The 16,075-nt window shown below is 38.0% G+C and overlaps 1 protein-coding gene across 7 annotated transcripts; it reads right to left on the reverse strand.

Annotated features, from left to right (window-relative positions):
* Nucleotides 1-7,252: 7,252 nt before the first annotated feature.
* On the reverse strand, nt 7,253-15,603 carry si:dkey-8e10.3 (serine/threonine-protein kinase SBK1). 7 transcript variants are annotated; one of them, XM_061272463.1, is made up of 5 exons: nt 15,420-15,603; nt 10,875-11,015; nt 9,720-9,884; nt 8,450-8,652; nt 7,253-8,316 (listed from the first exon to the last, which is right to left on the reverse strand). In XM_061272463.1, the coding sequence occupies exons 1-5, from the start codon at nt 15,448-15,450 to the stop codon at nt 7,696-7,698; spliced, it is 1,161 nt and encodes a 386-aa protein (XP_061128447.1). In that variant the 5' UTR covers nt 15,451-15,603; the 3' UTR covers nt 7,253-7,695. The 7 variants fall into 7 exon arrangements, with proteins under 7 accessions (XP_061128447.1, XP_061128445.1, XP_061128451.1 ...); XM_061272461.1 differs by having other exon boundaries at nt 9,720-9,892; nt 10,862-11,015; XM_061272467.1 differs by having other exon boundaries at nt 9,720-9,916; nt 10,875-11,947; nt 15,420-15,574.
* Nucleotides 15,604-16,075: the final 472 nt, after the last annotated feature.

Here is a 16,075-nt window from a genome sequence, read left to right on the forward strand (position 1 = left end):
GGTCACAGGTGTCAAGCTCTAGTCCTCGAGGCCGCGTTCCAATATGTTTTCCAAGTTACCCTCGTTAAACGCACCAAAGTTACGTCATTTTCTTCTTCGTCTTGTTTTGCGGTGAGGTGGCACCAGCTTCAATGTGCATTACTGACACCTGCTAGTTGAAGTCATATGAACTGAAAAAAGAATTTGTTCACTAGTTCACTGAAAAGATTCGGTCTTTTCAACGAATCATTCACTCACGAGCCAACACTAGCACACAGCACAGACAGAGCAGGCGATAAAATGTGCAGTGGGACACCATGGAAAAATATTGAGCAGATATTATAATAATCTAATATTATAATATTGATACTATTGGGGGAGCGCAAAATGGTTTTTTCTCCCTAAGGGGGGCATCACAGAAAATAATTGAGGAGCACTGGATTAGGTAGACCTGAAAATGGCGGTGTACCGAATAGAGTGTCCGAATGACGTCGCAGATCAAACAGCCAAATGGTCCAAGCGTCATGGAAAGTGAAAGGTGCCACACCCGCCCTCATCCTTTTGAGTGAATCTTTTGAGTGAACTGATTCTAAAGATTCAGTTAACTTAAAAGAACGGGAATGCACATCACTATTCTCTCCAGTCATGAACCTCACCGCACGTCACTGGGTCCTAATGACCCCAAACTCCAGCACGCGACCATCGTGAGGATAAGCGGTGTGGGAGATGAATGAATGACATACACTATCATCAAATGTCATGTTCAAAGTCAAAGTCAGCTTTATTGTCAATCTCTTCACATGCCAAGACACACAAAGAAATCAAAATTACGTTTCCACTATCCCACGGTGACGAGACATAGTACACGATATACATACAAGTAAACAACACAAAATAGTTACCCCCCCCCCAACATTTTGATGCCAGAACTATTAATCGTATAATTAGCCACAACAAAGAATCAATGTTCATCATCAAGACAGTGAGACTTCTGTAGTACAATTTCCCTTTCTTCTTCTGCCATCTAGTGGGAAAAAACATGAAACTACAATTGAAATGAATTTATTGGGTTATTTGTTTATTATTTATTCATCACTCATTTTATTTATTTATTATTTATTAGTTATTGTTTGTGCCTTCTTGTTTTTATTCTGTGTCGTCTACTTGTATGTTTATTGTGTATTGTGTCTCGTCACGGTGGGATGGAGGAAACGGAATTTCGGTTTCTTTGTGTGTCTTGACATATGAAGGGATTGACAATAAAGCTGACTTCGACTTTTGACTTTGAAATGAGGTAGTACATAATTATTTTTTTTTAACTTATTACACAACTCTAGCCAAATATTCTATCTCTTTTTAAACATTCACAGGACATCCCAGGTGCTTATTTAACTATATCAGGGATGAGATAAAAGAAATAATTAATCAATATATATGTATGTGCACGAAGAATTGCATCCATTCATCAAATTACATTTTTACAAATTCCACACAAACAACCAATTTTAAAGTATTAGTTTAATGCTGGTGTAAATTTCATACAAACTTTTCAAGGGATATTTTCAAAGTAATGGCTACAAATGAGAGCAACAAAAATGTCACAGAAGTTTTTCAATTAGTTAAAACTAATTCATCCATTCGCACATACATAAGTTTTAAAGTCATACAAAATAATAATTTAGAGAAAAATCAAGTAGCTACCATCGAGTTTTTAAAATGTAGATGCTCTTTATTGAGGGGTGGGGTTTAAAGCTATAGAATGAAGATTAGCATCTCCCAGTGATTTTCTATGACACAATGCACAGAAGACCACGTGAAGGGAACTAGTTGATGTTTAAGGCAACTCTATCATTGACTGTGCAAGGCTCTTGGGAAGATGCAAGGTCATCGCTGAAAAGCGCGCCTGTGCCCTTGGTGGCCTCCAGTCATGTACGGGTATTGATTCCAGCCTCAAATAAAACGTTTTCTTCATCCCTACGTCTATATCACTGCTCTTTACAGCTGCCAAACATTTGTAGATCAACTGCCTTTGAGATTGATAATACTGGTGGACCAGCTAGGACATCTCACAATGAGCATCACTTCTAATGTCACTGTGTGTTTAAAAAACGATTCATTTAAATAATCGCGTACTGCTGTCTGAGTATCTCTAGCACTGCAATTTTAAAGTATTTACACATGTGCCCTTTTTTAAGCATTCGGGATGATTTCAGAATTCAGATGCACATCCACTTTTGTGGAGTAAAAACACACTTACGCCTAAAAATTAATTAGGTGTTGATTTGATTGAAGAGTTTGTCCTTAATGACTTGGGACTCATGATTTAATTCTATTGAAAAATCTTTTGGCTCAGTTTAAACTCATTCAACGCTCAAGCAACAAAGGAAGGCTACTTCCCTTGGTATTTATTTATTTATTTATTTATTTATTTATTTATTTATTTATTTATTTATTTATTTATTTATTTATTTATTTATTTATTTATTTATTTATTTATTTATTTATTTATTTATTTATTTATTTATTTATTTATGAATAATTGGAAAGGTAATGTAAGCTTTAAATAATTAACTGGTGTCATTTAGAAAGGAAAATTAGTGGAACATTTACTTTTCATATAAATTGTCTCAACAAAGCCCTCCACATAATTTACATCACAAATTTATTTCAATAATTATAAGAAAGACTTTTTTCCTAATGTCCTATTGACAATTTACTTTTCAATTAATTTAAATTGCTCGTTTTTGGAATGTAGTAGAAAGTTGGTGTACCTGGAGAAACCCTACTTCCAAACACGAGCTTTGTAATATTATAATATTTCTGCCAGAAAGTGCCACAAAGTGCAGCCCTTCTAATACATCTTATGGACTCCCAAGTATGTGTGGGCATGTGGTGGAGACATGTTTTGCAACCCGCAAGAGAAACTGATCTTGGTTTCCAGTCCTTTAAAAATGCCACTCTGGTATTTCTATTGCTTTCCCTCGTAGTTTAGTTTGGTATCACCTTTCAAACAAATGTCATGGTGAAGTGAGAATAAATAACACGCTCAATGGAACTGTAATTATTCACACTTAGTTTGCCAAACAGTACATAGCAGCAGGGCTCTTGATGGTGTTGTCAGTCATAAACAACTTGATGAAAATCAAGAGCAAGCATGTCACTTGTGAGGATTACTATTACAAACTTGGCCAGTGTGAGAGATCTACACAAACAGTGGCTAACATGGTGTTAAACAATGCAGTTATACAAAAACTAAAGAAATAGTGCTCTACTATGTTATTACTAAAAATCATGTTTTCATTTTATTATCATTCTTGTATAAAGTAGAGAACCTAAGTGTAACAATCACAATGAAGCATGTCAAGAGCAGTAATTCCCAAACAGAAGCCATGGGAGTTCATTGGCTTTTAAAATTCAACATCATAACGAAAAAGGGTTTGGTACTGCTATTTTAGTCTGTTAGCATTACCAGGCATTAAATCATAGCCAACCAATGAAAAGTCATCCAAAATCCAGTTTATTGGACACAATGCCCACTTAATGGCCACTACTTAGGCACATCAGAATCAGGGCTATCATAGCAAGTGTTTTATGCGCGACCTTAATGATTTTAAAATGTTGATGTTCAGAATGTCTGATAATAATAATACAAAGCACAGAGTTAGGGTTTCAAACTAGGGTTTCAAACTAGGGTTAGGGCTTTAAACTAGACTTTCAAACTAGGGGTAAGCAGTGTCGTAGAAGACCTAACAGATGCACAAGATATGACAGATGTCACAGCATGCCTTGCATGCTTTATCAAGAGGTAACCAAAGGACTGTGGCATCACAGATGCAGCCATACACCCAAAGGGACTCATTTGTGAGCCGCAGTCCTTGACAGCTGTGTAAACATTACGTATATGTTGCCTGATGTTTAGCTGATTGATCACAATGTAGGATTGAATCTGCTTTGCATCTGAAGCTAAAAAAGACTATCAAAGTGGGAAGAAAGTGAGCAAGAATTTGTAATAGCTGCAATCAGTTGAACCCATAAATTGACATAGATACAGGCAGTAGGTTTGCAGTCATGAGGAATTATACGTACAGTAATCCGCCACAGTTCGTGGGGCCTGGGGACTACGCCCTGCTGTGCCTGTGAATGATGCCGCACCCAAAATGTAAAGAAATAGTATGAACTGTAAAAAATAAATAATATCAATCATTCAAACTCTATTTTGGTTAGTTTTACATGGTGCCTTGTTTTATCATTCTTGTTACTTCATATTGACTTCCAGGCCAACCAGGGGTGTTTCCATCAATGGGTCGTACTAGACTGCACTTGCTTCAGTAATGATTCAAGGCTATAGACATGAGAAAGGTCCCGGTTGTGGAGATTTTCCATAACAGACAGCATGGCAACAGCTGCTTTATTAATAGTTCTCCCACATGACGGTCATCAGGCTTGACTGCCTTGTCTTCTGCTATTTCTGTGTTTGTACCGTTGTGAAGTGTGGTGTAGCGAACAAGTGTGTGAGGGACACTATGGCAACGTGATGCAAATTGAATGGGCAAATACATACAGCAATGTTCCATTATTTCTCTTTATTCAGTTGGTTTGCTAAAAGTGATGGTTTTGTCTTAGTTTAAAACCCTACATGAAAACCTTAACCTGAGGGTCAAAAGCTGACTTTGGTTTGAAACTACTACAACGCTTAACCAAAAACCCTAGCACCTAAACCCTATTCATAACCCCTAAACGATATCCCTCACCCCTAACTCTAACACCTAAACCCTTACCCCAACACTTAACCCTAACTTTAAACCCTAACACCGTATTCCCTTATTTGAGTTTAGTTTGACACCGTACACTTGTCGACACTCAACTAATTACCCAAACCCTAACACTTAAACCCTACTTTGAAACCTTAACCCTAATTTGAAACCCTAACCCTGCTGACTTTAATTTGAAACTGTACTACAACACTAACCCTAACTCCGAATCATAAATCCTTTGCAGTTAGAATTACAACACAGGCTTCCTCATTGTGCAGTCAGGTCAAGGGGTGATCTGAAACAACTCAGAGAGTGCACTGCATAGCATGACTTGCCATCAGACCAGGGCCAGCTGGAGCTAAATGCCAAGGAATTATTCAATAGAAGGTTGGAAAATGAGATGAGAAGAGGACAAAGATGTAGAGTGACAGCCACACTAAAGTCACACTGAGTTCAGTGGTCTTTACCATAGCTTCAAAGAGTTATATGATACATATCTGGCCAAGAGACTGAACACAGGAATGATAATTGACAGATGGATTTGTGTAAATATTTCTTTCCATGCACCTGCTATCACAGTGTAGCCATCTACAGTATTGGATGTATCGTGTTATGAGATTGGACACAATCTGTGCATTTGCTGCTGTTTCTTTCTTTTTCAGGAAAAATATTGCTTAGTAATCCATTGACAGATACTGTTTTCTTGTTTGTTTGATCAAGATTTTCATTACATACATGCACGTATTTATAAAATGTAAAGGTAGTAAACTTTCTTATGCTCATAAATAGGGTTGGGGATCGTATGAATTTGGATGATTCCGATTCCTTATCCTAGATTCGATACTGATTTTTAAAGATTTTCTATTCCGATTCTTGAAAAAAAAGAACAAAATATGTAGCTAAGGTTTTTTTTGTTGCTCGTGAACTTAACTCTGAATTTCTCAATAGGCTACTGAATTTCTTACCATTATACTCATATCAAACCTTATGAACTTAAATTTTTCAAAATGGAAATTTTCTTTTTAAGAAGTTCAAGAAAATACAATCGTGTTGTTTACCTATGGAAAGAAAAAGTATATAGGACAAACTCAAAAAGTGTATTTGAGGGTGATGCAAGGAAAATTTAATACAAGCAGTCTCCAAAAACATGTGCTGTATGTGTATTTGTACTACATGCTGTGTGAGTTATACTTTACGATAATTATTGATTTGCTTGTTGACCCACTGTTTTGGTTACAATTTTACTTGATGGCTCTATGATGGCATGGTATAAGAAGGATTTTGGTTTACTTACGTGACTGACTTGGGTTTTATCATATTTGAATTGCAATTTTCTTTGCGCAGTATTATTTTATATACACATACATATGGCACTATGCAGAATGGTCTTTCTTTTGTTTTTCACTTTCGATCCCTGCTGAGTGTTGTTTGATGTTTGTACACACTTCCTGCTAGTTCTTTTTCATTTGTGTCTGAGTCTATTATTCCCTGCCACACGTTCACGTTTCTTATTGGTCTTTATTCATTTGTATTTGAGGACTTCCGTGCAGCAAACTGGGCATTGATATTTAGCAGTTGATCAACATTTCAAAAGCTGAACGATTACATGAGGACTGGAATGTTAGTCCTACTCAGTTCTCAATGTCCAGCATGAAAGATTGGCAGTGGAGAGTGATACATGAGATCCGCAAAAATATTCAAGATGCCAGTTGTTATCACCAGCTCATTCTGTATCTAATGAGGGTACTCGCTTACTTCATTCATTGCCACGATAAAAGGAGCAGTGACAACACTGCAGATTTTTCCTCACATGCGAGATGTGTGCGAGCCACATTCAAAAGTTTTGGTTGCCGGCAAATAGAGTCTATTTCCACCCACATTGGCGCTAACCAATGGTGCATGCATGTTCTGATCTCACCTAGTGTAGTTGCCAAAGGTGGCAATCAAAGATGGCTGACCTTCTGCTCATGTGCAACACAGACCGAGCAACATTTTTTTGCAAAAAACAAAAAAAAATGTTGTCGTTAACTACTGGAAGCTCTTTGCCAGCTCGCCTGGTGTTGTGTTATGCAGACTAAGTGTGTTAAATTGAGGTTGTACTAAGAATGGGAAAAGAAGCTGGAGTACAGGAAGGCTACAGATTTGAACCTGAACCTGCAGACTGCGAACTAGTCAAAGAAGAGGCAGGGAAGAAAACCGTCTCATTCTCATGCCAGTCACACCACGGCACTGGTACATGCTGGTGGACATGGCGGCATCAACATGGTAGCTTGTATCTATTACGGAACTCAGATTTAGACACATCACATTCCGAAGCCTACTCAGTTCATGCAGAACATGTTGTGATGTGTTAACTTGAGACATTAGATTTTCACTCAGCAGGGTGACCTTGGTGGCTACTCTATCGCAACACCCATGAGCACGTGCAATGCTCACACGTTTAGTCGTGCACATCCCAGCCAAAGAGTTCAATATTGTGCCAAGCTGTTGTTAAGTAAACAGAAGACAGCAAAAGAACGTTTGCATACTGCAGGGCTTTGGCCTTGTTATTTATTACACTTGTGAAATATTTCTGGCCCGGGTTCCCTTCATATCACGTCGTTTAAAAGTGCACTGGTTTACTTTTAAATGAGTGAAACAAAAACGTGGCAAAGTTTTTTTGAACCTTTTTCATGTTAAAGGAAAACACATACAAAGTATACACGTGTACAAACAAGAATTGAATTTGAATTTAAATTAGGGTGTACAATCATTTTAATAGATGCAACTTAGTGTAAGTCCAATGATACAAACCTGACACAATAATTTCAGTCGTTGCATGTTTTGAAATGGGAAGTCAAAGGACAAATCATTGTTGTTTAAATCATTCAGTCATTTTCAAATATACTTAGGGACTGATGTTCAATAGATGTACATGGTTTCAACACATGGTGCAAATGGAAATTGTATTATATGTCCAGGATTATTCTTTGTCTTTTTCTACTGTCTTCTGCTGCTCCATTCCATGTTTCTTTTTAAGCCAGGCCTTGCCTACATAGTCTCCCACCACCCCTTCGGTGCATCTCTTTTCTGCATCCACAGCCAGGAGCTTAGTGAACAACTCCATGGCTTCTGGAGTGAACTTCTGCCACAATTGAGGATTATTGTCCTGTTCAGTGTTGGCATTCTCACCCAATCTTGACCAGTCAGCAAACTCTTGGTAGCAGTCATCTGAGTCTCTGCAACACTCCCAAGGAAAGTAGCCCGTCAGGATGCAGAATATAAGCACCCCAAAGGCCCAGGTGTCTAAACTTGGCTCCACTTTCAGTGGAGGGGCAGTGACTTCTTTCTGGCCCTCTTGGAGAGCAACGTTACAAAGCTCAGGAGCCATGTAAGGCAGGGTCCCTGTGATGGAACTGATCAGAGTGCCTCTCTTCTGGGCCAGACCAAAGTCAGCCAGCTTGACCTGGCAGCAGTCATGATCCAACAGGAGAATGTTCTCAGGTTTAACATCTCTATGGACCAAGCCTCGGCTGTGGATGAACTCCAAAGCGCTGGCAATCTGGACGACACAACGTTTAACGGCCGACTCGGGGATACCCACCTGAAACAGATAAATGATTTAGCAGTATAGCAGATGAATGGGTGGCTATACGTTCTTCAGTTAAAGTTCTGCTAAAACAGAATAAACAGACTTTGTTTTCTATTTCAATATTTTGCTCAGTTACCAGCCATACCTTAGGCTGAATGACAGCAAATAGGTCCTTCCCAATGACAAGCTCCTGGGCAAAGCAGTAGTGCTCATTAGATTGAAAGACGATGCCAAAGAGACCCACGATGCAGGGGTGGCAGGACAGATGTAAGGAGATGCAGTACTCTCGCAGGAATCCCTGCAGCTTTGTTGAGGATTTCGGCATGACTTTCAAAGCCATGGGAGTCCCTGCGCAGAATCCGTGTATAAAATATCTCCCTTGTACTAAATGAGAAACATTAGCAAATTTACTGATACTATTTGCCTACTGCTAAAGAAATGTGTAAATCTCAACTTAAGACTAATTTTCACACACTTGCATTTTGTTAAACCAAGTCATTCATTATACAAAAATAAATGTTATTTCTAATGTGAACGAATTGCATGCGTTATGTGGTGCGGTGTGTTTAGGGAAGTAAAAATGGCCCCGCTGTAGGTGTCAGTCCTCATGCATCTTCTTTTTGTTACAAAAATTGCTTTTACGATATTGCTTTTCACACCCTCTATCTTCAAACAATTGAGATGTGTGTCACCTTTGGATGATACCAGACCGCAGTTGAGTCTACCTTTATCGCATCCAAGTCAAGTCTGAGTCAAAGGTCCAAGTGCAAGACAAGTCGGAATCCGGAAGGTTCGCGTCCATATGAAGTCCGAGTCCACAAGGTCAAAGTCCAAGTCCAAGTCAAGATGAGATCAAGAGTAAACCTTGTTGACCTCGTGGAGGGACCAGGAGGAGATTGGCCACCGAGAGCAGCAAACTGTACCAAGCAGTGAGAGTCGGCTGCAAAACAGTGCAGAACTCAAAGCTAATGAATGAACAGGAAAGCCTAGGACTTGGTCGAGTCAATTAAAATATTTTGCAAGTCCAATGTCCAAGTCCAAGAAGAGTCAGAGTCAATTGCCAAGGAGTACGACTCAAGTCTAAGACATAGACTTAAGTCCGGATTCTGCAGCCCTGAATGATACATGTCCGATTTATATGCACATACAAAAGAGGCATTGGTTGGATTTGAAAAAAAAAAAGTTAAATTGTACTTTCCTGATTGATGAACATTTTTTAAAACATGTCACAAATAAGAAGAAATTTAACATGCAATTGATCTGTAGTATGAACACAGCCAGTTGCTTTATTTACAGTATGTATTTATTTTATATTTAGTCACACACAATTTTTTGTATCATCTGAAGTCTCAGGAGAACAGGTTCCAACACAACACAAACATTTGATATAATGGTTAGCGATTACAAAGGCGTACCCCTGAAACGATGTGTGACCAGGAGCACTTTGCCATATTTTCCTCGACCAATTTCTTTGATGACGTTGAAGTGTTCTTGGATCTCCAGTTGGGTGAGGCTCTGGGATGTTAGCACCATCAGTTCATCAATCAGGCTGCCGTCAGTGAGGCCCAACTCCATCATCTCTAGCCCACTCGTAAGAACAACAAAGAAAATACTAAATACTTTTAAATACTAAAAAATATAATTTCTCAGGGGTCGGTACCAATACTTTTTTTTGCCTTATTCTAAAGTGTCGTCACTTGTAACGGCAGCTGAAACGAGTATTGGTCACCTTCTAATGGCCATTTTACAACCAGGAACGAGAAATTAGAAATGACCATTAACATCATGTATTTTAAGGAAAATTTATATTTTGGGATATTTAAGTCTTTCTTCTTCCCATTATCTGTCACTGTTTTGTGGGGAAATATTACGTATCAAAAGTGGTGGTATCGGTCTGAGAAAAAAATAAAAACTGCTGTTGAGCAGCCCTCGTTTTAATAGATATACCTGAATGATCATCATGATTAACTAGAATTTTTTTCAATGTATTTTTGTATTTTTCATAGTATGAAGGAACGGATCTACATTAGATAAAGCACTGTGCTTCAGAATGAGCAACTTTATTTTCAATCATTAGCAAGTAAAATACTAAAAGGTTTGCTGCAAAAATACTATTATTTCAGGTTTTCACTTCAATAGAGCAGAATAGGGATCGTTAGTCTCTGAGTATTCATTCGAGAGTTTTTAAGTGACCCAAAGCACGTGTTTTCCCATTAAAAATATTTCCACATTTAAGCTAAAATCCCACAGTAAAGAAATAAATAAAAACAATTGCTTTTTTAGGGATTTGAATTTCCTAGAAGTGCTGACATCTGATGCTAATGAAATTGAAAGGAAAACTTCATCACTCAAATCAAAGATCACATTTGCACCAAGAGAACTTATGCATTAGTTACTTTTTCATTGATGCTATCCACAGAAGACAATGTTAACTAGTCATTAGATCAGAACTGGCAACTACAGCCATGATTAGAACAATAGCAATAAGAAAGTATGCCATTGTGAATTACTTTGATAATCTGAGTATAATCATTATAAGTATATACAGTATATTTACATTGAAGTCTTACCGTAGACAGAACTCTTCAAACACCTTGTAGTTAAGAGTGCAGCGAAGCTGAGGATGTCAATACAGTATGTTGTTCGCATCCACTGCCACTGCCACTGCCACTGCTTGGATGAACATACCGAGGGGACCTGAGAGCTTTTCCCTGCCCAGCACATAGCTCAACTCTCAGTGGCTACAATGAGATCTTTGCATGCTTTGACAGCTGATTACAAACAGTCTCTTTGAAGAACAGTTACGCACTCACTCACACACACACTCTCGGTCGACATGGTTACGTTTTCATGTATGCAGTCAGTAAAAGCTATACCTGGTTTTCTTTACAACCTCTATTTACTGACAAAGGACATGGCCATGTGCAAATGTCTATCGACAACTGCTGTTGGTCTCGTTATTTATGCCTAAACGGCTTCGTGCATGCATTTTATAGATTAAAAATGACCATTTCATTTGCATGAATTGACAAAAAGATGTGTTCATCAAGTATGATAAAAATACATACATAAATGTGTATAGGCCTATAGGACTATATCCAGTCAATTTGCAATTTATTGCATTTATTAGTGTTATTTTATGTCACTCATTTTCAAAGGATTATTCTCAGGGATAAAAATCACAGATGCCCAAAGAGTGTAAAAAAACTACCATGATGTACTTCTACCATTCAATTTTAATCATCCATGCACAGTGTTGAGTACATGTTCATTTAGGGTATTGTGCTTGTAATATGGAATCCATGGGAATGTTGCCCCCATGGCCCCGAACGAGAGGAATATGTGCCCTCCTACTGTGAAAACATACTGCGTCTACAACTAATGGGACGTTCTTGTCGACTCTCGAATGTGTGTGTGTGTTGGTCAGTTTGTGGAAAGCCACTCAGCACTGTGACCCTTGGTTCTATTCTTGGAACACAGGCATCAACATGTGCAGGACTTGATGACACAAAGAAACAGATACAGTACGCTTGTGTTTTCCCTCGTTGGCACTTGCAGGACGGGCGGGATCATAATGTGTCAGTCGCTCTGGCTCAGGGCTGAGTTGGGCTAAAGCCAACAGCTGAATTGAAAACTTGAAAAACTAAACAAATGAAAAGCAGTCAAAAGGGTCTTAAGACATTATATTTTTTTCGGTTCTGGTGAAATTTTGCATCTCAATAAAACTATTATGATGAAATTATACTTAAAAGCAGTACAGTTACTACAACTTTAACAATGACCCTGCAATCGTTTATTTCTATTATTTCTACGGGAAACATTATTTACAAATCGAAATCACGGGAAGTTACTTTACTTTAACTAATCCATTCACTCATTAGTGTCATTGGCAAAACAAAGAAAGAAAGAAAGAAAGAAAGAAAGAAAGAAAGAAAGAAAGAAAGAAAGAAAGAAAGAAAGAAAGAAAGAAAGAAAGAAAGAAAGAAAGAAAGAAAGAAAGAAAGAAAGAAAGAAAGAAAGAAACAAACAAACAAACAAACAAACAAACAAACAAACAAACAAACAAACAAACAAACAATAACTCCTTAAATCTTGGATCCCACACTGCACTTGAGTAATTTTGTTGGCGAATAATTGAAGCAGATGTAAATCATTGTTTAAACGGACATATAAAACTGAACTTTGACATGACACTGCTGAATGCTTTGTTCAGATTAGGTACTGAACACACGTCCAAATGGGCAGGAGGGTGAATGATATATGACATTCGGCACAGGGCTTGAACTTTAATATTGTGTCATCATCTCCAAAAGTGTCCAGCTTATCACACATCCAATCTGACAGCTGCACTGAGCCCCATGCAGGCCATTAGAGGTTGTACTCGGTATGTGTATTCATGTTTTGACATTTTGTCTGGTTCGCAGACACTTTGGTTGTATGTGCTTTAGAGTGCGGCTGTGTGTGTGTGTGAGGGCTTTCACGCTATGTACAAAGGTGAAATTGTTCACACACCACGGAGTAAAATGGGTACATGTTTGGACGCACTTGGCAAAAGCACCTGCTGTGAAAGTAAAGGTCCATTAAACACCCGCGATCATTCTCAGAATAAAGTACCTCAGTTTGGCCTGACCAACTGAGTCCTCACAGTCCAAATACTGTCCACACACTCTATGTGTACATCTCCAGATTCAAACAAAGACACACATTATTGGGTGCACATTTATGAATTTATATTTATTAGGAGTTTTCAAGCAGCACACATATTGTTGCTACACATATACACGTATTCAGGGTGGAGTGCAAACTGTGAAGTCCACATTGTGAGATGCATCACTGTGACATTCTGTCTCTAAACAGCTGAGCTGAAGCGATAATTATGGTTGTAAACTATGGTAAACAGTAAACTGAGCTCACTCAAAGTGTCATGTACTGCAGGATGCCGCTGATGAAACGTATCATTATGACGGGCGTTAAAGTGGAAGCTGGAAAAGAAGGTTTGTACGACTCTGAGTGTTGATGGAGTGAGAGGACAGGCTGCTGGATGTGATCTGACGCTGAGATTCTCTTTCAGAGACATCATTCCTTAAGAGAGCTGTCCCTCTGAAGACAACTTATTTCGTCAACAAAGTCATATCTATCTTTGCTGGGACAGAGACATATTATTGTATTTCTTGATTGTCATTTATGGCTTCTTTCTTGGGAAAACTTGTTTTGTAAAAAAAAAAGTGGTAACACAGGGCTCAACCTTTTTGAAGCTGAGAGCTACTTCTTGGGAACCCATTGATGCAACTGGCTACTAGTTTGATGTGCACTTCTGAAATAATTTAAAAGTATTCAAATTGCCTTTAATAATGGTATTATTTAGTTTAGTAGATTGTTTAGCACATATTATTATATCAATAACTGTGCAAGGAGGGAGACGAAGCCTAGGGCTTGTAAAGAGCTCCACTCCTTCTAACCCCCAATTCCAACCCTTAATGCTGAGTGCCAAGCAGGGAGGCAATGGGTCCCATTTTTACAGTCTTTGGTATGACCCGGCCGCGGTTTGAACCCACAACCTTCCAGTCTCAGGGCGGACACTCTAACCACTAGGCCACTGAGCTGGTTTATGATGCTTATGAGGGCCTGACCTATTTAATAGGCCGGGTAATCAGCTTTTATAATTTTATACTGCCAAATATCGGACACCATTTAATACTTATTCAAATAGGAGCACAATGTTGACGACCAAATGGCTTTTCCTCTCCTTTAACCATATGTATAACTTTAATAGATATATTTTCCCATCATGCCCCATCACCCGAAAGCTCCTACTGCATCATTTCTATGCAGGGCGATACCACAAGGCGGTGCACATTCCCCATACAAACGCCACAGATTTGACAGGTCATACCATAACTCTACTTCAACTATTTATAGAGCACTAAAACACCCTGAAACAGTAATTTCACTTCGCAATCTTTTACATAGCTATTCCTGCGCCATGTACAACGGCATCTAATGCACATGCCAGAGTCTGTCATTGGAAGTGAGGACTTTCCTCTGCAATTCAAGCGAGGCTCTGTGGCTCCTTGTGCATTTGGTAACAAAAAGAGCCTTCTTCAAACTGTTCCTACATATTTGTAAGAATTAAGCGATAAATTAAATTGATTAAGCGGTGTTTCCCATTGCTTTTGCATATTGCGGTTGGTCAAATATGGCCCGTTAACCACCATATGCATCTCTATTCTTAAATCGGACCTGCAGAATATTTACAATACCAAGAGTTTTTAAATTATGTTTCATTTCATTCAGCCTTTCTTTTGCCAAATTGGTTAATTAAACCAGATGTATACATTTTACATACATTGATTGGAAATGATGCAATCAAAATATAAAATTATATAAATATCTAATATTATATAATGTACACATGAAACGTGACTTTGGGGCACAAGTGCGCCCTCTTCAATACCGTTGCATGGGAAAAGGCAACGAGAAAAAGAATCATGAAGAATGCTCCCACCTAGCGGACGAGTCAATCAATCAATGGCAAACACATTTTAATGAGGGGCCCCGTCAGAGCTAATCAGAAATCAGTATAGTCCCAGTTAAGCCCCTTCAACAACCCTTTTATTAGATATTCCAAAATATATGGATTTTGTCCATCAGTTTTTATAGATAGATAGATAGATAGATAGATAGATAGATAGATAGATAGATAGATAGATAGATAGATAGATAGATAGATAGATAGATAGATAGATAGATAGATAGATAGATAGATAGATAGATAGATAGATAGATAGATAGATAGATAGATAGATAGATAGATAGATAGATAGATAGATAGATAGATAGATAGATAGATAGATAGATAGATAGATAGATAGATAGATAGATAGATAGATAGATAGATAGATAGATAGATAGATAGATAGATAGATAGATAGATAGATAGATAGATAGATAGATAGATAGATAGATAGATAGATAGATAGATAGATAGATAGATAGATAGATAGATAGATAGATAGATAGATAGATAGATAGATAGACACAATTCCTTCAAGGAAACAATACTTGATGGATAGACGGGTGGACGGATGGAAACGGGATATGAGGAGTGTACTTACATATATGAGATGAAGCACACTTGTAAAACATTGCCCCAGGAGGGGAGTCACGAATACATTAAAAGCTGCAGACTTCAAAACTTCAACACAGCATGTCCCACATGTGAATGAACATTGAGAGGACCTGCATAGTTTACAATTTTGTTTGTGCGTAAATCTCTAGATCAAATATGAAGTCAAAACAGGAAGTGTTTTTTTAGAAGTGAAGCATGAGAGCTTCTGACTCTTCCAGGAAAGAAGTTTGCTGACCAAATGTAAAGGCGAGACCACAGTCACACGCTCTTCTTCCTTTTTCTTTGTGTTTATTTCATCCCATTGTTTTTGTTCTGGTGTACTCAAAGAGCAAGTTTATGTTTTATGTAATGACAAAGAGGTTTGTTTTCTCACACGTAAACACAAGATCGATGTTTTAAAAAACAACCATAGATATAAATATTATATACTATATTCTTAAAAGTATAGCGTAAACCCTAGAAAGTTGTTTACCAGACATACTACATATTTCTACCAACATTTCATGGAACTCCAGAAGCAAAATAGTGTTTTATTTTTTATGGACAAATTACAACTCTCTTGCAAGCACTACTTTTGCATGTCGATTTAGAGAGCAGGCGACTCGGTGAACCACTGGTTAGCACGTCCGCCTCACAGTTAGG

The sequence above is a fragment of the Syngnathus typhle genome, linkage group LG2 (genome assembly GCF_033458585.1).
Source record: "Syngnathus typhle isolate RoL2023-S1 ecotype Sweden linkage group LG2, RoL_Styp_1.0, whole genome shotgun sequence".
NCBI lineage: Eukaryota > Metazoa > Chordata > Actinopteri > Syngnathiformes > Syngnathidae > Syngnathus > Syngnathus typhle.

Coding starts and splice junctions, on each gene's coding strand:
- si:dkey-8e10.3 (XM_061272461.1), bottom strand. CDS start 15,450: ATGTTTTACAAGTGTGCTTCATCTCATATAT. Junction 8,653..9,719: donor GGTCACACATCGTTTCAGGG/GTACGCCTTTGT, acceptor GATTCTGCGCAG/GGACTCCCATGGCTTTGAAA. Junction 8,317..8,449: donor TTGCTGTCATTCAGCCTAAG/GTATGGCTGGTA, acceptor TATCTGTTTCAG/GTGGGTATCCCCGAGTCGGC.